Source organism: Cavia porcellus, unplaced genomic scaffold (assembly GCF_034190915.1).
Source record: "Cavia porcellus strain 051 isolate PalLab524CR breed Dunkin Hartley unplaced genomic scaffold, mCavPor4.1 scaffold_6, whole genome shotgun sequence".
Taxonomy (NCBI): domain Eukaryota; kingdom Metazoa; phylum Chordata; class Mammalia; order Rodentia; family Caviidae; genus Cavia; species Cavia porcellus.
This window is the reverse complement of record NW_026947489.1, coordinates 91,835,878-91,857,069: the sequence shown is the minus strand read 5'-3', so window position 1 is coordinate 91,857,069 and position 21,192 is coordinate 91,835,878. Positions and strand designations below refer to the sequence as shown.

The following is a 21,192-nucleotide window of genomic DNA, read 5'->3' as shown; positions in this document are numbered from 1 at the left end:
GCTCTTGGCCTGGGCCTGGACTTGGAGCGGGTCGGAAGACGCTGTGCAGCTCCGCCAGAAACACAAGGCAGGGGGCGGGCCGGAAACCCAGCAGGTGCCTGCCCGCAGCCCGGCGGCCGCTCGGATTGCGCAGTGGGCCTCCCTGGGACCCCTCTGCAGGGCCTGTCTGCGGACACTGCGTCCCTGAAAGTGCACGGTGGGAATGGCTCATCACTCAACCAGCTTAACAACAATCGCAGAGACTGGGAGGCTGAGGCAGGAGGGTCGTGAGTTCCAGCGCAGCCTGGGCAATTTTGCAATATGCTGAGTAAACAACAAAATAGGCGGGTTCTATTCAATCTGCAGTATGGGTAGGGGCAATAGACCTGCCAAGCGGCAGTTTCCAGTGGCTCCACATCCTCGTCCTCGTGTGGAGCAGGCGCCACCCAATGCCCAGGCAGTGGGTTGCTCTTCCAGCAGAATGGTCAGGGGCCACCCCTAGGCCTCCCTTGAAGGCCACCTCCCTTTCCCCTTTAGTACAGTCACACAAAGCAGGGTCTCTCTTTGGAATTTTTTTTTTTGTAAAAGTCTTTTATTAAAAGAACAAGTGCTGTTTACGAACTGCTCCTCGTACAAATAACATCCGTTATACAAAGATACAAGATCTGGGTTATGCACAATTCTGGGCTTGGAGATATGGGGTGGGAGCATTGCTTTTTGGGCTGAGGATAAAAAGGAGTCTTTAGAAAGACTGATAAAGGGATCTCTGGGTTTGCAAACTGAAGCTTCCCCTCTCTACCCCCTCGGAAGGGTCTGCTACAAACAGGCTAGGATAGAAGAGGAGGTTGGGGTCTGGATCTGCATTCCAAACACCCCTCTCCTACCTTGGGCTGGAGAAAGTGGGCAGTGGACTACTGTGGGCACTAACCTGACTGCTTAGAGCAAGACAAGCAAGACAAAGCCAACTCTGGTGAGAATGTGTTTTTGTGTGGCTGGGAGGGTATCCAGGGTTGCTTGGCCCTACCTTCCTGTCCCCAGTAGAAAGCCCCTCCACCCTTCTCTCCAGGAGAACACACTGGGATAAAGAACAGGGGACACATTGCCACCCCTCACCCTGACTTAGGAAGACCGGGAAGACGCTGCAAGCTTGCAGGGGAGCCTGGGTCTCAGCAAACCTGTCCAGCATTTCCAGCCTGGTACAGGGTCACTTGAAGGTCACTCCTTCTCAGAGCCAACTCTGGCTTATGCACCCCCTAAATCTGGGCTCTTTGAGTCTGGGGTGACTGCTTTCCTAGGTCTCGGCACAAGGGTCCCCTCACCAACCTCAGTCAGGGATTCCACAAGAAAGCAAGAGACCCCAGAGCCTGAAACCCACAAAGGACAAACTACTTTAAAGGCACCCCTTGAAGTGTCATTGTCTATGAAGAGGACCCATCAGCTCAGAGCTAAAGACAAACTCCCAGCGTAGGTATAGCCTGTGTCTCTCTCACACACACACAAACACACACATATGCATTCACAAAACCTACAGGAGAGCTAAAGAGCAGACAGACAGGTGGTAGTTAGGTTGGGGTACCCTGCCCATCTGGGCCTGCCAACTGTCACCAGGGAAGCAAGGGGTCAGCTGACACACCCTACTCCAGGAGTGACCCCTTGGCCAGCAGGGGCCTGGCACACATACCCACTCACATCTCCCTGCTGAGGGTGGGGACAGAGCTCCAGCCAAGCACTCGCGGACACCACTTCCACTCTGCAAACCACATCCTTCCCTTCCCCCAGAATGCCACAAATCTGCACACCACCCCACCCCACTTCGCTGTCAGCTGAAGGAGGCCGGGGGAGGGAGAGGGCCTTACAGCTGCCTTGTGTGTCTGTCCTGTCCCAAGGAGACTTCATAGCTTTCCCAGTGGACTCCTAATGGGCCTGTGTCCCACGTCCCCAAGTCCAGCCTCCCCACCACAGCCTAAGGGCTGGGAAACTTGAGGGACAGAGCCGGAGATGCAGGTGACTGGGTTGGGATGGGTGGGGTGGACAAGCCCGGGTGTCTGGGTTCCAGTGCACTAAACCACTCCTGGCCTCCTGCCAAAGCCTGGGTGTAATGCCCTTTCCCTTCTGCTGCTGGGAGGGAAGGGACAAAGTAGCCTTCAGCCCTGGGCTAGGCAGGGTGTGAAGGAACAACTCTGTGGAGAATCTCTGGATCACTTTGGGGACAGGGCAGTAAAGAGCAGAATAGATCAAGATGAATAAAATGCCCAGTTCTAACATGTCTAACTGATATTTAGCATTTAATAAAAAAAAAAATGAGGATTTTGAGGTCATCACAACTGTTCCTTTCTTCCCACCCCCAAGCCCTTGCAAGTGCCTCAGAAATCTCTGAAGGACTCCCACCCACCCTGTCCATAGCGCCCTAAGAGCTTACAAAGTCTTATCAATGGGAATATTGATATTTTCTGTATCAGAAAAAGAACAAAAACAAAAACAAAAACAGTTAAGCAGCACAGGCAAAAATATATCTGCACTACATTTCTGTCATTGCCAAAAATATACACATCTTCTTTCCTTTATTTAAAAAAAAAAAAAAACCAACCAAAAAACCCCCAACAAAACCCCGAGCAGAAACACAGTTATGCACACATGCAAGCCAGACAGATGGACAGACAGACGGACGGACGGACGGACGAATAGACAGAAGAAGGGGCATCCACCCCAGTGCAACTGAACAGCTACCCACCTGACCTTCATGCCGGAGGTCCAGGCAAATTAGTGCTAGGAAAAGCACTGCCCCCTGTACCCCAACACAGCTGCGGGCGAGGGGCCAGCGGTGAGGTGGGTTTAGTGGCTCTGTGACTGTAGGGGCAGGAGGCAGGCTGGCCAAGTCTGCAAACGGGACTTTTGCTAAAAGTGGCACTTTACCCGCCTTGTCCCTTCCCCCAAGTTCCAGGGCTTCTCCCCTCAGGCCAAGGAAGAAAGGTCAAACTAGCAGGGGGTCAGGGAACCCTGAGACCAAGTGGGGTGTAGGGGAGGGAAGGCAGGCTATCACCCTGATTCAAAGCCCAGCCCCTGCCATGCTCTGGTACCAAGGTGCGGGAGGTGGGGAGGGCACAGACCAGAGCTGGGTCCCTGCTGCTGCCGACCAACCGGCGCTCCCATCCCTACCCTCAGCTGCCCCAGGCCCAGGGGAAGGAAGACAGATGACACACGACAGACTCCCACGCACACACACTCACACACTCGTGCCTCTCCCCAGCCTCCACACTCCTCAAGCCAATAGTGCAAACAAGGAGGGGTGCTGAGGACAGCCAGCGCCTCCCCCCATTGCTGGGCCCCTTGGGGCGCCAGGGGCCTGGCTGGTGCTGATGCCCTGCCCTTCCTCAGCTCCCATCTGTGGGCTTTTACAAGCTCAGCTTGTGACCCTGGGTGAGGAAAGGGATAGTGAGAAACAGTCGCTGGACCCTTCTGCCACCGCCCAGGTGGAGCAGAAACTCCCAAGCGAGGGGGACCGTTCTTCCCTAGATTTCCACTCAGGGCCAGCTCAGGGCCACCCCTTCTCTTCTCTCGGGTTTAAGTGCTGATCCATTTTATGTGGCGGGTCCAAGCCCCCCACGCACACCACCCCAGCATCCCCTTCATGGCCTCTCGCGGTGGCCAGCGCAGAGGAAGGGTCCCAGGCTGGATGCCCTCCCAGCCTTGGTCCGAGGCAACACATTCCCATGCGCCCCTGGCCTTTGCAAGGGCTCCAGCCCGGGCTCGCCAGTGCCTGGGCCCAGCTGCCTGCTCCAGGCTTGGACCCTTCTAGTCAGGACGTGTCCCCTCCATGCAGGGCTCAGGAAGGGCATGATGGGCTTTAGCCTTTCTCCTGGTTGGCTGAGGCTCCTCTGTCAGCAGTCTGGAAAGAGAGGAAGGGAGGCTGGGGCCTTAGGAGCTTCCTGGGTGTAGAAGGGGAGGCAGCTGGGGCCTCCTGCCCCACTCTAACATTGGCACGCCAGGGAGCAGTAAAACAGGCACGTGGCCACCAAGGACAGCTTCCAGGGTCAGGCTCTGTGGCCCTCTCCCACTGGCCCCCAGAGAGCCATCTCTTCCTAACAGGTCACCCCAGGAGAAGGTTTATTTGTTTTCTTCTTTGATGATATGTTTTTTTTTTTGTTTTGGTTTGGTTTTTTTCGAGTCAGGGTCTCTCTATGTAGTCCAGGCTGGCCTGGAGCTCATTTTGTAGCCCAGGCTGGTCTCAAACTTGCAACAATCCTCCTGCCTCAGCCTCCCTAGTGCTGGGATTCCAGGTGGTGCCACCACACCTGGTGGAAGGCTGTTAACTAACTGGCCTTTTTCCCACCACTCCCACTCGCAGTAACCCTTTCCTAGCTCTGCACCAGAGGTCCCGACCATCCATCCCCCTACCTCCCTTTGCAGGTAGCCAGGAAGGCCCCAGACTCCCTACTCACCCCTCCTTTGGGGCCGCTGCTACTGCTGTCCGCCCCCGACAGGCTGAGGAAGGGGTTGGTCTGGGCAGTGAGGACTGGGGGTCCTCCCGCCGCTGCCACAGCTGCTGCTGCCGCTGCTGCAGCCATAAGACTCGTGTTGCTGCCCAGTGAGGGGGCCACCAGGGCTCCAGCGGGCAGCAGAGCAGGCGCGGATGCAGCTGAGAGCAATGGGGCGGAGCTTCCGGCCAGCAGGCCAGCCATGGGCAGCTGGGAACCCCCGGCCATCTGCAGCCGCTGCAGCTCCCGCTTCTGCTGCACCTGCTGGATCATCTGGTAGACCACTGTCTGGTGCTCCTGCAAGGGGCCAGAGAGCTCCTTGTAGTCCCTCCCCAACTGCTGGCCGCCCTGCCCACCACCCCGAAGTCCCAGGAAGTGGTGGGGGTGGGGCACACATCAGGTCTCTGTCTCTTAACAACATACTCTAGGCCTCAGTCTCCCCATCTGAACAAGAAAACAGTCAGGCATGGTGGCATGTGGCCATGATTCTACAACCCAGAGGGCCAAAGTAGGAGGGTTGCTAAGTTTGAGGTCAGTCTTGTCAACACAGGGAGTTCAAGGGCAATCTGACCTATACAGCAAGACCCTATCTCAAAAAAAAAAAAAAAAAAAAAAACCACATACAAGATGGGCCTGGAGGCACACACCTGCCATCCCAGCACTCAGGAGGCTGAGGCAGGAGACGTGAGTTCAAGGCCAGCTTGGGCTACAAAGTGAGCTCAATGCCAGCCTGGACTGCATAGACAGAGCCTGTCTCAAAAAGACAAAAACAAAACAAAACAAAAGACATACACAGGAAAACAGCTCCATACAGTCAGCATCTGTCATCTGGGGACTGCTGACCAAGGGTGGACTGTGACATCCCCAGCCCTGCTCACTAATACAAGTCCTCCATTGCTTAAATAACCACAAATGCTGCGAGGGTGATGGACCCCAAGTTTAGGCTAGCCTCGGACTTACTATATAGCCCAGGTTGGCCTCAAACTCCTGACAATCTTCATGCCTCAGTCTCCTGAGTGCTGAGATTATAGATGTGCCCCACCACAACCAGCCAACAGTAGTTTCAACTCCCCATCCTTTTACTGTTAAGAGTCATTTTACTCTTGAATAATTATAGTATTTTGCGGGGCCAGGGGTTTAGCTCAGTGGCATAAGTGCCCATCCTGCAAGCTTGAGGTCATGAGTTCAATCCCCAGTATATGGGGGAAGCGGGGGAGGAATAAAGCATTTTGTGTTCCTAAGGTCAAAATAATGGATCAAAATTTACCTTATAAAAATCTTCCTATTCTGGTTCTCATCTGGGCCCGTAAGTAATCAGCTGTTTTCTGGTCTTTCTGTTTTTTTATATGAAAATGTTAACTTTTCCTGTTTTTACATCCTCTCATTTTTATTTTCTGTAATTCTGGAGACTGAACAGAGCTTCATACATACAGGTACACACTGAATCACTGAGCTACATCCTCAGCTTTCTGTTGTTTTTTACGTGGGACAGTGTCTTTCTAAATCACTAAGTTGCCAAAGCTGGTTTTGAGCCTGAGAGCCTCCTGCCTCAGCCTCCCTGAGTGCTGGGACTGTAGATACATGCCCATGTCACCACCATGCCCAACATTTCCCTCTCTCAGTTTTAAAAGGTAAAGTCCTTTTTCTTGGACTATAACCTGAAAGCAAAACAGAAGTGGAGACCTCAAAACATCGTTCTGGCTGGGGTGGCACCACCTGCCCAGGCACCTTTCTCCGAGACCCTGTGAATCCCCTGGTGACCCAGGGCCAGGACTCCAGCACTCAGCTCCCTTCTCCCTCATGTATATGGGGTCTCGCTGCACCCTTTCCCCAGCAGTCAGAGGACCCTGGGCACGGCCTCACCCCTTGCCTGCTGCCCCAGGCTCCATCCCTGCCCAGCTTGGATCCCCACCAGGTCTCTCGGTGTGGGGGAGAGGCATAGTACCGGGGTCAGCTGCGGTGAGGCCAGGAGCTGCTGGAGCTGCTGGAGCTGCTGATCCTGCTGCTGAAGGAGGTGTCTCTGTTGCTCGGTGAGGCTGAGGCAGGACAGACAGATCTGGTTGGGAGGGACAGGCGCACACCTCCCACCCACAGGCTCCCTTACTCCCTCAGACAGGGTGAGAGGCAGAGGTGCCGGTCTGGAGCACAGAGCTCAGAGGAGAAGGAGGAGGAGGAGGAGAAGGAGGAACAGGACAGAAGGGGGGGGGCAAGCTGTCCCAGGAGGAAGACAACCAAGGTGGGGCTCCTAAGGCACTGAGGGACGACAGCCTAGGGTGCCCAGAGGCCGGCAGGGCACTAGGGCCATTGCCCTGGGGGCTGGTGGACATACTCCTTGGTGAGGAAGACGTGCTGGCAGACCCTCCCGACTCAGCCTCGCGAGCCCTCTCAGGGCTGAGCGCCCCCTCACCTGTTGAGACAGCCTGGCAGCTGCAGCGTGGGGGCCCCACCAGCCTGGCTCAAGCCTGCAGGGTTGGGGGCGGCAGCCCCATTCAGCCCCCCCAGGAGCCCATTGAGGGGCAGGCCCCCACTGCTGGCCAGCCCCCCCAGCAGTCCCTCAGCTGCAGGCCCAGCCCCCAGCCCTGCTGGCCCGGGTGCCCGGACAAGCCCATTCTGTGGCTGCGGCGGGAGCGGTGCGGGGCCCCCGGGCAGGGCCAAGGGCAGGGCGGCAGGGCTCTGCTGGAGCAGGGGCAGCGGTGGGGGCGTACTGTGGAAGGACAGCGATGAGCTGCTGCGGCTCGGGCAGCCTGAGTGTGGGTCCTGGGGGGGAGGGGAACGGGGGTCAGAGGATCAGCGACCCTCCCAGCTCCCAGCCTGGCACCCACCAGAGCACGGCCCCCCGCCGTACCCTAAGGCGGCCTGGGAAGAAACCAGGCCGAGAAGAAAGGCTGAGAATCCAAACCCTATCTGAAAGTCATGTCACTGCCCACTTCCTGGAGACCCAGCCCCGTCACCTGTGGTTAATGAGGTAATGCAGTGACCTTGATTCAGAAGCCAGGGCTTGCCCCGGGCCCCTGTGACTCCATCTCATGATGAACAGAGCGCTAAGGCTGGGCTGTGAGGCAATCTACTGAGTACTGCAGGGACTTGGCGGCCTTGGATTCAACTTAGCAGAACAGCAGTACTGATTCTGTGGGGTCACTTCGAAGACTAAATAAACTACCCGCTGGGACAGAGGGCAGGTGGGCAATTAACATTGTTACTGTTCGAATCATGACAGCTCAAGTCCCAGCAGCAGAAAGAATAGCATAAGAGCCCAGTTTGCTGGAAGCCAATGGTAACCACAACATAACAATAGTAACTGCTACTCCAACCACCAGCAATTACACAGGGATTACTTCGTGTGAGGCGCTATAATAAACGCTTCTCACAGGCCCTCCCTAACCAGCCGGAATCCAAGAGGATCTCTCCCTGCTGCCGCTCCCTCAGGGCCCTCAATGTGGAGCCCTCTGAGCCCTCACCCTGTGCAGAGCCCACGTTCAGGAGGCTCATGTTGGCAATGCTCGCAAGGTGCCCAGCCAGTCAGACCCCGGCAGGAAGCAGGACCTCATAAAGAGGTGAACAGATGAACCCTTCATTTTGCTGCCCAGGCTCCAATAGGTGCAGGGTAGAGATGGGATGGGGGACCCGCAGTCTCCCCCCTCAGCCCTGTCCCCATGCGCCCACCTCCGAAGACGTGGACAGCGAGTTGTCCAGGCCAAGGCTGTTCTTGCCCGGAGGGCTCTTGCTGGTGCTCAGGGAGTCGCTGCTGCTGGCTGTGGGAGGCAGGGCAGCCAGGGTTGGAAGGGGCCCTGTGGCAGCCAGAGACTCCCACTTCTGGGCTGGGCAGGACCCCTCACCTTGGGGAAGCAGGCCATAGGGCCCAGCTAGAGGGCCGTTGGCGGTAGGCAGGGCAGCGGGAAGGGCGGGGAAGGGCACGGAGAGCTGCACATTGAGAATCTGCAGCCGCTCCTTCTTGGCTGTCAGGCTCAGAATCTGCTCCTGCAGCCGCTGGTTTTCCTTTTGCAGCGCGTGCAGCGCCTTCAGCATCTCCACAACTGCGAGGGAGCAGGAGAGTCGGCAACCGGGCTGGGAGGCGGGGCCTGGGCCGGAGACCCCAGGGCGCGAGGGGGCGGGACCACAGATCGACCAATGGAGGGATCAGGGGCGTGCCCCGGACCTCTAGGGGAACCAGAGGGGTGGGACCTTAAGGATGCTGAGACAGCCCAGCGCCTGGAAACCACCAGTGTGCGGACCCCGGGCGGGGCGTCCCCAGCAGACCCGAGAAGGGGTGCGGGTGGTAGTTGGGCTCAGGCAGTCTGGACCCTAGGGTCAGGCCAGGAAAAGCCTGGGAGGCAATGGTTGCAGCCCAGAGCAGGCCTCCCCAGGGCAGATCTCCCGCCCGCCAGGGGCCACCCTCCTCACTGTTGACGCCGGCCTCGCCATCGCCCTGCTTCTCCAGCAGCTGCTCCATGTTCGTCGTCCCCGGGGCTACCGGATCCAGTTGGACGCTACCGCAGGGTGCAGATACGGTCTGGTCGAAGAGTGCAGGGAGGCTGCTGATAGGGGACCTGAGTCCAGGAGGGAAGGCAGGTTCAGGCTCCTCCACGCCCCCACACAGGCCCCCTCCCCCAAGGGGATTCCAACCCGCCCCCACCCTGTCCCCTTCCCCGGCGGCCGCTCCCTCCCTCACATGGAAGACAGACTCTCCTGGGGGGAGGTCCCTCGGCACCGGAAGCTGCAGTCCTCCAGGTCTGGCTCTGGGAAGGAGGGAGGGCACAGGTCAGCGCGATCTGGGACCGCAGCACAGACCCCCTCCTGACACCCCAATCCCAGAGGCAAGGCGCAGGGAGCGCGGGGAGGAGGCTTGGAAACCCTGACTTTTGGGGACTACCTCTGGGTCCACCTCCCAGTTTGAGTTACTGGGATTTGAGATGGATGCCAACCTCGATTGAGCAGTAACCTGACTGCCTTGCTGGGTGACCTCCCATCTGAAGTGACTGCAGTTAGGACCGACATGGGGGATTAAGGTGGAGTGTGTGCCTGGAGGGCTTGGCTGGCAGGCAGCCGCCTTAATGACTAACAGTAACTAGCATGACTTTATATCCCTAAAGTCCCAAGTAGGCAAAACTGCTGGGCCACAGAATTCTACTCCAAGTTTAAGAAAATGTAACCGTTATGTCTTAAAACTAGAATCGGACCCCCTCCCTTTGGTATTGGGGATTGAACTGGGCATTCTCTCAGCTGCATCCTCAGCATCACCCGACTTTTATTGAAACAGGGTCTCAGGGTTTGCCCAGGCCACGCTTGACCTTGACTTCCTCCGGCCTCTGCCTCCCCAATACCGAGACTACACAGATGTGCCACCTGTGGCCCCTTTAAAGTTTACCTCTAACTGGATGCCTGTGGCTAAGCTCCGCCCCTACACCGGATGGCGGAGGTGCAAGTCCACCAATCAGCTCTCAAGGGCTGGGCCAACTCCTAGGAATGGGGGGGGCCCTTAACTCAAGCAGAACTAGAGGCTGGACTGGGGGTGGGGACCTCGGAGCTCTGAGAACATGCCAACTGGGTGGCAATGCTACCAGAGCACTGGGCCTGGCCCAGGCTCTGAGCCCTGTTGTCTCAAGTCCTTTCTGTCTTCTCTAGCCAGACGGGGTAGTAATTCTGCCCTCCTGGCCCCTTCTGTTTTGGTTTTGGAACCCAGGGCCTCCAAGATGCTGGGCTGCATCCCCAGCCTTTACATTTTTGAGACAAGGTCTCCCTCCACACATGGCCCTAGTTGGCCTTGAAATTGGGGTGCTCCTCCCCAGAATACCCCGTGAAGTTTTGTTTCTTTTCCATCAGGCGGGCACTGACCAGAGGAAGGGGGCAGCCATCAAACCCTGTTACCCTCTCAGGTCCAGGTGAGGACATGAGTCCAGGCTCCTACCTGTGTGGCTGCTCTCAGCCTGGGTGAGCAGCGGGTTCACGGTGCCCACAGAGGTCCCAAAGATGTGGGTAGAGGGGAGGCTGAAGGTAGAGCCAGCCAGGGGGAACACCTGAGAAGGATGATAGGCGGGGGTGGTTCTTAACCAAGGCCGAGGTCCCCTGTCATAGAGCAGCATACCCCAGGAAGGCTGAGCAGAACAGGGCCTCACCTGAGTGGTGGAGATGGACGTGGAAGAGGAGGGCAGGGTGCTGGTGTAAGGGGAGCGGCTGAGCCGGGGCAGGGCAGAGGTGCCGGGGGCCCCCAGCAGGCTGGAGGAGAGGGGCGTGCTGCACACGGCCCGCAGCATGCTGCCACCATGGGAAATGGGGTCCTTATTACTGGTGTAGATGCCTACAGACACGGGGAGAACACAGGGTAATACAGTTACCTCGGTCAGGGCCTGGGACAGCCAGGACACACTAGGGACCTGGCTAACGGACTTCTTACTGCGGCTCATGTACCTGTATGCTAGACTGCCCTGCCCCAAACCTGCAGGTCTCTCCTGCAATCAACACCACTGTCTCCCAGGACAACTGTACAGGTTGTCCTGGGACCTGTGTCAAGGTGATCGTCACCTCCACCCTTTCTTTGAGGCAAGCTTACTTTCTCTCCCTCTCCTTTTGTAGTACCAGGGATTGAACCTACAGCCTTCACACTGAGCTCTCTCTCCAGCCCCTTTTATTATTTTGAGACAGGACCTAGAACTTGTGGCCCTCTGGCCTCAGCCGTGCTGGGGTTACAGGTGTGTATCACCCAACCTTTGAGGCAGCTTCTAGCCCCTTCTTCCTGACTGCCTGTGTATACCTCTGTCACCACCCCTTCCTCAGGGTCACTAACCTGCCCCCAGCAGCGGGGACTCCAGGCTCAGGCTGGGCAAACTCCCCGTAGGTCCGAAGGTGCGGGAGGCCAGACCTCCGAGGCCAGAGCTGACCAGGGAGCCCCCAGAGAAGGGGGAGGCAGCAGTGGCAGTGAAGCCAGCCAGCTGGGCAGCAGGCAGGATGGGAACCACAGGAGTGCCCGTGCCATCCTTGTTCCGACTGCCCTTTGGCCGGCCAGGCCCATGTCGGTTCTTCTTGCTGGCCTTGTGCCTCTTCTCCTTCAGCCCTGGCTCCAGGGGCTCCTCAGTGGGCGCAGGGGTGGCGCTCAGGGTGGGCATCCGCTTGTGGGTACTGGCTGATGTCCCTGACGCCGAAATGTGGGGAGACTTATAGTCCCCCGGGGAGGGGTCCCGGGCCCGGCTCGAGCCAGAGGCAGACGTGGAAAAGCGCATGATGGGCCCGAAGCCGGAGAAGACCACCTTCTGCTCGAAGAGGTCAGCTTTGGGGGGCTCCTGGGTGGAGGGTGAGGGTGGGGCTGATGGGGTGGGGGCCATTGGCTTGGAGTACTTGTCCTCCTCCGACTGTTCCAGCTTGGGGAAGGCGGAGAATTCAGGGGAGCTCTGCAGCGAGGAGCCTACACACAAGGGAAAGGGGATCAGGCCTGGCACACACCCCCCAGTCATGCACTCTGGGTGGTGGGCAGTGGCAGAGGCTGTGTCTCCCCGCCCCACTCAAGAGTCCTGGGATGAAGACCTGCCCAGCTTGCCCACCAGTAACAAATGGAGAGAAGGGCTGGGCTGGCAGCCCATGCCTGTCATCCCAGAACTCAGGAGGCTGAGGTGGGAGGATCACCTTGAGTTCAAGGCCACCCAGGGCTACACAGTGAGTTGAAAGGTAGCCTGGACTACATAGCCAGGCTGTGTCCAAAGGAAACTCCCACCCTGGGAGCCAACACTAATGCTGGTGCTGTGCTCTCAATGGTCCCTGCGGCACTCTTGGAGAGGGGCAATGAACACATTGCGAGCCCTTCCAGCTGAGGAGAGTCGCAAGTCCAGAGAGCTGGGTACGAGGGGTGCCAGGGAGGAGCTTATGGCTGGGAATATTTCCTTTCTCCTACACTGATTAACAAGAGCAAACGAGATGTAAGGTGGGCATGGTGGTGCACGCCTGTCATCCTAGCTCTTGGGAGGCTGAGGCAGGAGGGTGCTGGCAAAGTTCAAGCCCAGGTTTGGCTCAACAGCGAGTTCAAGGCTAGCTTCCACTACACAGTGAGACCCTGTCTCAAAAAAGCCAAAATAAATAAATGCAAGCAAACAAGATGCAAACTACTATGCAAAAGCCCTTGTTAAGGAAGCCAGGGCAAGGCTGCGGCTTGGTCTCAGGGGGAGGTCCCACTCACCTGCAGGCTGGAAAGGCCCCCCGGAGGAGGAGGAGGAGGAGGAGGAGGAAGAGGAGGAAGAGGCCGAGGCGAAGCTGCTCACACCTTTCCCACTGCTGCTCAGCTTCTTCCCTTTGTGACTCAGGCCGTGGCTGGAAGACTTCTTCCCCTTGGAGTCCCTGCTGCTCTCCGAGGTCTCCTGAGAGCCGCCCTCGTGGTGGGAGGAAGAAGAAGCTGAGGAAGAGACCTGGCAGAGGGCAGAGAGAAAGAGGCAGATGTGGAGCACTGTCTCAAAACACATAAATGAGTGGGAACTCTGCACTAGGAGGCTAAGACAGGAGGATCACCAAGAGTTCAAGGTCAGCCTGGGCTACATGGTAAGACCTTATCTCAAAAAAAAAAAAAAAAAATCAAAGACATGAGTAAACCCAGAATTCCCACTGCTGCAAAGCCTCCCAGGCAGCCCAGAGCGGAGCTCTCTGCCTTTCTCTTTCGTGGTCCAGGGACAGAACCCAGGGCCTTGTGCTTGCTAGGCAAGGGCTCCACCCTGGAGCTATCCAGTTGCCCTCTTTTGTTTGCTGTTTTTGAGACAGGCTCTCACTCTGTAGCCCAGGCTGGCTTGAACTTAGGCAATCTCTGCCACAGCATCAGGACTGCAGGGCTCACAGGCCTGTCGCTGCACTGAGCATATCCATGTTTTTTTGTTTGGAGTCTCTCTTGCTAAATTGCCATACGCTGGCTTTCAACTTGCAACTCTACTGCATCAGCCTCCCAAATCACTTGCATTCCAAGTATGTGCCACCACACCCGGCTCCTCGGCCCTCTTGTTCCTGGGTCACTGCACATCCTCATCGGCATGCCCATAGCTGCAATGCTGTGCTGAAATAGCCGGTCGATTTTGGGGTCCAGGGACCTGGGCAGGGCAGGCCACAACTGGCCATGCCGTGGTGTGCAGTTAAGCTTAGTGGCCCCCAAGACAAGTCCTTGGATGTGGGAGCTCTGAGGAGCTGGGTGGGGCACAGTGCACAGCGTCAGGCAGAAGAGCCCCCTCTGTACCTCTTGCCGCAGGCCAGTTCACCCTGTCCCAACTTCCTCACTCACTGAACAATGGGTTCATGAAACACCCACTGTGCAGGGTCATCCTATGATGAGCTGAGCCCTCCCTGTGCACCTCCCTTCTGGAGGATGGCCAGGGGTGAGTGCCCCGCGCTGTCCCCCCTGGCGCTGGCAAAGCCCGGTCCCTGTCTTCCTCTTTGTTCTTTTCAGCAGCTGGAGTTCTGAAGGCAACCAGATGTGGTATGGAGCCGGGAGCCTGGAGCTGGGGGCTGGGGGAGGGCGGCAGAGCGCTGCAGGATGGGGAGGGGATGGATCCCAGGACACTGCTAGGGGACAGGGGTTCCTAGGAACCCCCAGGCCCCTGGAAAGGCCTGGGGTGCATGGGACACACTTTCCCAGGTGAACCCTGGCAGGCAGAGGTGACTGGGACAGTTGCCACAGCAACGTCACCCTGGAAACCTGAGATCGGGGCCTCAGCTAGGATGCCCGGATGCCTGAGCTCTGCCAAGCATCCTGGGCAGTGGAGTGACAGGCAGGGCATAAGGTGGGCAGAGGCCACCCTGGCCCAGAGCAGCGGCTCCCTGGCTGAGGGTGCCCAAGCTTCTGCTACCCAGATGTGGCCCTGGCTGCATGGATACCAGCGTGTCACATGTGGGCCTCAGGATTGTCCCTGCCACCAAGCCAGCACTCCCAGCCCTTCTGACCTGTGTGAGTGAGATAGGGGTTGGGCAATGGGCTTGAATTGTCCCCTGAGGGGCCTTCTGCCTCTCCCTGGAGGGCTGAGCCCAATGCAGAAGCCTCAGGACAGAGGCAGATGTCTTTGGGTGACGGATGACAGGTGGTGGCACCCCGGCCCTGGATAGTCAGCACCAGGTGAGCAGGATTGGGGAGGGAGGGACTCAAACACACAACCCTGCCCCCTATAGCCACCCCAGTACCTTGTCAGCAGCGGGGACTACAGGCGGGGTCAGGATGCTGGCAGGGGACTCGGGTCGCTTCTTGTGCTTCTGTTTAAGGCGTTCTTTGTCCTTCCGACTCTGGGGAGGGAGGGAGAGATGACCATGTCCTTCTGAGGAGGGTCCAGGACTCTCGCCAGACTGGAGCAGCTCATTATGCTCTTCCGAGAGCCAAGGGCCCCTTCCCTCATTCTCCCTGCCAGCTAAAAATAGCCTGTCCCATTACTGGCTGGTGAGATGGTGTCCACACCTTCAAGAACATCTATGAGGGGCTGGGACACTGGGACACAGGACCAGAGGGGACATGATCCTGCCCTGGGGGAGATGCAGAAGAGCAGGTCTCATGGCCCCTTCCAGGACTTCCCATCTTACCTCCTCGGCACCCCCTGCCCCGAAGTGGCATGGCAGGAAGGAAAGGAACCAGCTCCAGGGCTGGGGACACCTCAGGGCCTCTGAAGAGTGCTCACCTTCTTGGGCGCCCGCTCGTGGTGGGCAGGGTGCTTCTCCTGCTGGGCGGAGGGGGAGGCTGACCGGCTCCTCCTGCCAGCCACGAAGCCACTGCTGCCTCCCCCTGTGCTACCTCCACCGCTGCCACCACTGCCACCGCCACCACTGCTGCTGCTGCTGCTGCTGCTGCCTCCACCACCTCCACTGCCACCGCCTGCTCCCGCTCCCGCTCCGCCACTGTGCCGGGATGTCTTCTGGGGGGAGATTTGGAAGCAACTGCCCACCCCTCCTTTCACTGCACTAGGAACAGCAACTAATGGTCCTGCCATTGCCGGGGGGTGGCCCCATCTGCCCAGCCCGGACCTCACAGCTCTGTTCTACCTGCAAAGCTGCAGATCCTGCAGCTTCTCTGCAGCCTTTTGTTTTTTTTTTGGTGGTGGTGTTTCCAGACAGGGTCTTGCTATGCGGCCCAGGCTGGCCTCGAACTCAGTGATCTCCTTCTGCCTCAGCCTCCAAAATGGCACTGGAATGCCAGACATGCACTATGACACCCGGTCCTGCCCTGCTTTATCCTGTGTTAGGTTCAATGACTGAGACCTGGAAGAGTCTCAGGGCCCCGTTTTCACACCCACCCTCTCCTGGAAACTTCTGGCCCTCCTGGGCTCTCTGAGCAGCCCATTGCTGCCTGCTTTCCTCAGGTAGAAGATGCACAGGTACCTTCATGGGCACTCCCCATCATCACCCTGGCCACCATCCCTTCCCTCCACACAAAGGCTGCTTCACACAATGGTGCACACCTGTAATCCCAGCTCTCAGGAGGCTGAGGCAGGAGGATTGCTGAGAGTTTGAGGTCCTCCTAGGCTACACAGTGAGCTCAAGGTCTGCTTGAACTGCATAAGGAGACCTTGTCTCAAAATAACAAAAACCCGAATAGCCCACAACTGCTTTGAGGCTCCTTCCAGCCAGGCAGCTGGCCCCTCCCTTCACCCCAACTGACTCCACTCCTGCCTGGCCAGGCCCGAAGCTGCCGCTCTCAGGTTGCCAGCTCGCTCCTCACTGCCAAACCCTTGGGCTAATTTCAGGCCTCGTCCACCCCACCCGCTCCCCTGCCTGGCTCCAGACCCTCTCTCTCCATGGCTTCCTCTGCCCTGCCCTGGGGGCTCCAGCTCACCCTGCCTTCGTGTATGCCTCTCCTCAATCTCTCTAGCTCCCCTGGCACCTGCTGCAAACCTCACTCAGTTCCACACCTCACCCCGAGTCCCCGCCAGCCCTGGCCCAGTGACTGTATACTCGTGGCCAATTACGGTAAAGAGAGGGAGGCTATTAACCTTGATCCCGAAGCAACAGGCACCAGCAGAGCCAGCAGGGCCAGCCGGAATGTGGGTGCAGGCCACAGAAGCTGAGGTGCCCCTCACCATGGCACTCCTCAGGGTATATAGCCTAGGCCCTCTAGATCCCCTGGCCTCCCACCTGTCTACCCAGAGCAGCCCAGCACCCAGCCTTAGCCACCCTGGCCAGCTGCCTCACTGCTGCCCGCTTTGGCTTTACACCAGGCCTCCCAGCAAGCCGCCAGGATAGGCTCTTTAAAAGACAAATCCCATCACAGCAGAGTGTTACAGCTCTGGGGCTTGTGCTCCCCCCCCACACACACACACACACACGCCGGGCAAGGGATAGTGCCCTAAGGGGGCGGGAGTCACCGTATGCTCCTCCGCCACCCCAGGCATCTCAGACTGTCCAGGCCACTCCTGTGTACAAGCCTGGCTCTCCCCAAGGCCCAAACAGCTTTCCAAGCAAACAGCCTGCTCCAAAGCCCACAGGCAGCCATGTACTAGATAACGAAAGCTTGGGAGCCTCAGTTAACCAGCTGGGTCAAAACACGAACCAACAAAACCACCACCACCAAAACTGTGGTAGAGACCAGGGCAGGGTAGATGCTGGACGCCGCATAGATGGGTATGTCAGACTCATTTCCAGCTGCCTGCAACTTGAGGTTGCGATGGGCCAGGTGTGACCGATGATACCCAGGCTAGGTTGCCAAGCCCAGGCCCTCCCACCACCCCGCCAGGCCCGGCCCTCACCATCTTGCTGAAGTGGTGCTTGCAGTAGCCGCAGTACTTGACATTGTCTACCTCCAGCACCTCTTCCTCGCACAGCAGGCCTGCCATCTGGGCGCTAGCCGAGGGGAAAAGCCACAGCGGTCAGGGACTCAGGGACAGTGGGGTGGCGGGACCAGAGCAGCCTCCACCTTGACTCCTCCTCCTTCACCCGCAGCAGCCCAGGGCACAGTCCTGGGTGGGGATGGCTCTCACCAGGTGACGTGAAAGGCCTGCCGGCAGCCGTGGCGGTTACAGGTCATGCAGGCTCCCGAGGCCGCCTTGCTCTCCCGGCCCTGCTCCTCGCAGATGTAGCAGGTCTGCAGGACACGGCGTGAGGGCTCTGTCTCCCAGAGCCCCTCCTGCCTGCCGTGGGACCGGGGGCTCCCTCTGGAGTCTCCATCCTCCCCCATCCCCAGTGGGTGTCTGCTCTGTCCAAGACAGGAGACTAGTGTTCTAGGGGCTGCTGGGCCCTTTCGAGGAGGGAGACTGTGTTCTCAGCTGTACTGAGTCCTAGCAAATTTCCACTGCCACTCCTGGCCAGGGGCTGCCGTACTGGACAGCATGGTCCTCATTGGGCCATGAAGGTTAGCAACTGTGGCTGGCTTGCTGCCGGTGCCCAGGAGCTCATCCCACTCTGTGCCACTGTGTGTTCCACCTCTCCTGTCTAGGACCAGAGATCTGGGACCCCTCACCCTCAAAGCTGCCTCTGCCCAGCACTCTGCTTCCTGGGCCTCACTGTCTAGCTGAAGACCAAGCTCCACAGCTGAGCACCCATTTGTGTGCACCAGAAAAACCCACCAGCAGAATACTCAGCACATGGCCACCTGATCTAAAGGAAGCTCCCCCCAGGAATTCCTTCCTTCCACACTTTATTTCCTTCACAGGCTTATGCCACTGTGTTTACTTCCCGAGCTGTTTATTGGTTTTACACTCTCCTCACACAAAAAACCGAGTTCTACTGCCAAGCAGCACACCTGTGTTTTTTTTGTTATGAGACAGGGTCTTGCAGAGTCATGAAATTGTGCTGACTGGGAACTAACTTGGGATCCTTCTGCCTCGGCCTCCCAAAGTGCTGGGAAGACAGGTGTGCATCACTGCACCTGGCCTTTATCACTGCACAACACAGTGCGCTGGGGTCTTGCCCCAGATGACGCACAGGAAATGACAGAGTCGTTTGAAAGACCACAGGCATGACCAGCTACAAAGCACCTTCCAGCCCCACTTCTGGATGGCAGCCTACCAATGCCAGGACCACCAGGCACCTGTCCACTGCAGGAGTTCCCTGGAGGTGGCTATTGGACAGAATCAAGTTCCACTGGCCAGAGGGATGCAGGGATTCTCTAACGGGAAGGGGCCCGTGGCTGCTGACCTTGTTGAAGCGGTCATGGGGCACGTACTGCAGCACGATGGGCTCCATGGTGAGCACGTTGGCGAACTGCACCTCAGGGATGTAAAGGGCACACACCACGTGCGCCCAGCCTGGGGCGGTGCAGGGCTGGCCTCAGTGGACAGACAGATGGACATGCCCAACCTTGCCACACCCCCCTCCAGCAGCTTCCCACGGGTTCCAGTGCCAGTCTCAAGGTACCTGGGGACCCCTCCAGCCCTGCCTCCCGGCCTTGCCCCTCACCTCCATTGTCGGTCCTTTTCAACGCCCCGTCTTTGTGCGGGCACAGCTCACACCTCTGTCAAGGCAAGGCACACAGGGATGGGGATGTATGGGGTCGGGGGGGCTCCCCCCACTCAAAGGACCCCAGATGAAATGATGGGGCCCGAGGCTGGGAGCTCAGGAAGACTGAGAGGTGACAGAACCCGATTTGGGGTCCCTCTACTTTAGCAGCTTTGAAAACTTTTCATAATAAAAAAGTTCAAACATAAAAACCACATTCGCCAGGCGGGAGGATGCTGAGATGGGGCTGGTGATAGGTGAGCAGCAGCAGGAAGTCTCAGGCTGGGAGGGTGACAGAGCCCAGCCACCCCCACCCCCCCCACCCCCGTCCCTGTCCCACCCTGCAGGAGCCGCTCAGGTGAATGGGGGAGGGGAGCTGCTTGGCACTCACCACCCTGGCTGCTCTCTCCTGAGATTCACACTTCCGGCAGAACCAGGGTCCCGTTGGCACCTGGACGATGCCATAGCAAGCTAGGGGTGGGGGAGGAGTCGGGAGCAAAGCTGTCAGCCAGCGCCTTTTCCCAGAGGAACTGGGGGAAGGGAGGGAGTCTAAAGGACTAGAGCTAGGGATGCTTGTGATCTCAGCCTCCTGAGTGTAACACCAGCACTCAGGAGGCTGAGACAGGAGGATCACCAAGTTCAAGACCAGCCTGGACTATTCATACACAGAGTTTAAAGCCAGCCTGAGATACACAACGAGACTCTGGTTCAAAAAAAAAAAAATGCACAAATTAAAGGTTTAGAGCCAGCTCCAGCAAGGGCTGGGGGGTGCTCCCCATCTGCTATGTAACACAGCAGGATCTCTAGGAACGCCCAACAGCCAAAGGCCGGCCCCTAAAACACAACTACAACTCAACTCCAAACCTGGCGGGAACTCTGAGTCCTTGACCTTAAACTTCTACAAGATCCTCCCCACGCCCTTTCTGGACCCGGATCCCGCTCCCGCCCCCGGGCAGTCTCCCCGGCTCCCAAAGCCATCAGGAAGGAGAAACACCACTTGTCAACGTCAAACACGTTTTGTTGTTATGGGGGGGGCACCTCTTAAAGGGCCAGTGAGGGACCGGGCAGGGAAGTCGGGGTCCAGAGACCTCCCGTTCTGTCTCTCAACTATCACAGGTGCAGGTCAAAAGTCAAGCACCGGGGCAGGTGCGAGTGCAGGTCCCCGAGAGGCGTGTGGCGGGAAGAGCAGGCGGCCACCACTTTAAGGGCTGTCCCGGAAAGGGGGAGCACCGCTGGCCGTGCCAGGCAGGCGGGAGATGCCAGCCTGCGCCCTGGGCAAGATTCCTCAAGGAGTTAACTCCGAGCCATGTGCTGCCGGGGGAAACTCCGCGCCTCCGCCCCGCGCTCCGGCCCCCCGCGCGCCCGCGCCCGGTCCCCGGCTCCTCCCTGGAGGGCGCCCGGAGTCCTTGCTCCCCGGGGACTCCCTCCTCCCTCCCCAGTGCGCTCCTCCCAGCCTCCGGAAGCGCGGGGGGATGACCCCCCCTTGACCTCTTCCTCCCGGAGCCGGGACCAAAATAACCGGGCGGGAGGGGACGCCGCGCAGGTAAACATCGTCCCGACACCCGCGGCGCGGGCGCAGGGAGTTAGCCGCCCGCTCCCCGGACTCTCCCCAAACTCCCTCAACTTGGGGTGGGGGGCGCGGGGCGGGAACAATAGGCGAGAAAACAATGCCTGACCCGGTCTGGCAGGACCCGGCGGGGGGAGCCCCGCGCCGCGCCACTGGCCAGGTGTGGGGGAGGGGCGCGCGCCCCGGGAAGCTCGGGAGGGCGCGGCCGGGGCGCCCGGCGCGCGCGCCCACCCCGGGGCCCCGTACCTTGGTGGACGGCCACGCTGCACGCGTGCCCATCGCAGTAGACCAGCGGGTTCTCGGCCCAGCCCCTCTCGTCCGAGCACACGCAGCAGCCTCCTACCATCTCCTTCATGCTCCCATGAACTCGCTCCGGGGCCGGGGCCGGGGCCGGGGCGCGGGGCCGGGCGGCGGGGCGCGGGGGTCGCGGCGGCGGGGGGCAGCGGGGGCCGCGCGCCGCCTCGCCCCCTCCTCCGCCGCCGCCGCCGCGTCTTTTCTTTGCCTCCGCCTCCTTCCTCCTCCTCCTCCGCCCCCTCCGCCCCGGCGGCCTCCTCCTCCGCCGCCGCCGCCGCCGCGCTCGCTCGCTCGGGCCGCCCCCCCCGCCGCGCGCTCGCCCTCATGCCCCGCCGGGCGCCCCAACAATGAGCCCGCGCGCCGGCCGCTCCCGCACCCCGCGCCGGCTCCCGGGCCCGCCGCGCAGCCGGGCCGGCGGGGGAGGCGCCGAGTGGCACCTCGCGGGCGCCCGCCCGCCCGCCCGCTGCCGCCTCCGCCGCCGCCCCCCCTGCTCACGCGCCGCCCCCCCGG

The 21,192-nt window shown here is 59.2% G+C and overlaps 1 protein-coding gene across 5 annotated transcripts; it reads right to left on the bottom strand.

Moving 5' to 3' along the window:
- Positions 1–549: 549 nt before the first annotated feature.
- On the bottom strand, positions 550–20,792 carry Mllt6 (MLLT6, PHD finger containing). 5 transcript variants are annotated; one of them, XM_013149586.3, is made up of 20 exons: positions 20,635–20,792; positions 19,213–19,292; positions 18,783–18,837; positions 18,522–18,631; positions 17,366–17,469; positions 17,135–17,228; positions 15,074–15,307; positions 14,589–14,687; positions 12,616–12,841; positions 11,236–11,850; positions 10,568–10,749; positions 10,360–10,468; positions 9,124–9,190; positions 8,856–9,001; positions 8,291–8,488; positions 8,118–8,206; positions 6,862–7,211; positions 6,400–6,490; positions 4,419–4,751; positions 550–3,865 (listed from the first exon to the last, which is right to left on the bottom strand). In XM_013149586.3, exons 1-20 carry the CDS (start codon positions 20,741–20,743, stop codon positions 3,824–3,826), a joined length of 3,333 nt encoding a protein of 1,110 aa, XP_013005040.2. In that variant the 5' UTR covers positions 20,744–20,792; the 3' UTR covers positions 550–3,823. The 5 variants fall into 5 exon arrangements, with proteins under 5 accessions (XP_013005040.2, XP_063107528.1, XP_013005041.2 ...); XM_063251458.1 differs by having other exon boundaries at positions 12,700–12,841; XM_013149587.2 differs by having other exon boundaries at positions 15,074–15,304.
- Between the last annotated feature and the right edge of the window lie 400 nt (positions 20,793–21,192).

What these genes read in the sequence shown, in the direction of transcription:
- Mllt6 (XM_013149586.3), bottom strand. Translation starts at nt 20,743, where the DNA reads ATGAAGGAGATGGTAGGAGGCTGCTGCGTGTGCTCGGACGAGAGGGGC. An exon ending in GAAAAGGACCGACAATGGAG is followed by an intron (nt 18,632 to 18,782) that starts GTGAGGGGCAAG and finishes GCACCGCCCCAG; the next exon opens with GCTGGGCGCACGTGGTGTGT. An exon ending in CGCTGTCCACGTCTTCGGAG is followed by an intron (nt 7,212 to 8,117) that starts GTGGGCGCATGG and finishes CCTCCCCCCCAG; the next exon opens with GACCCACACTCAGGCTGCCC.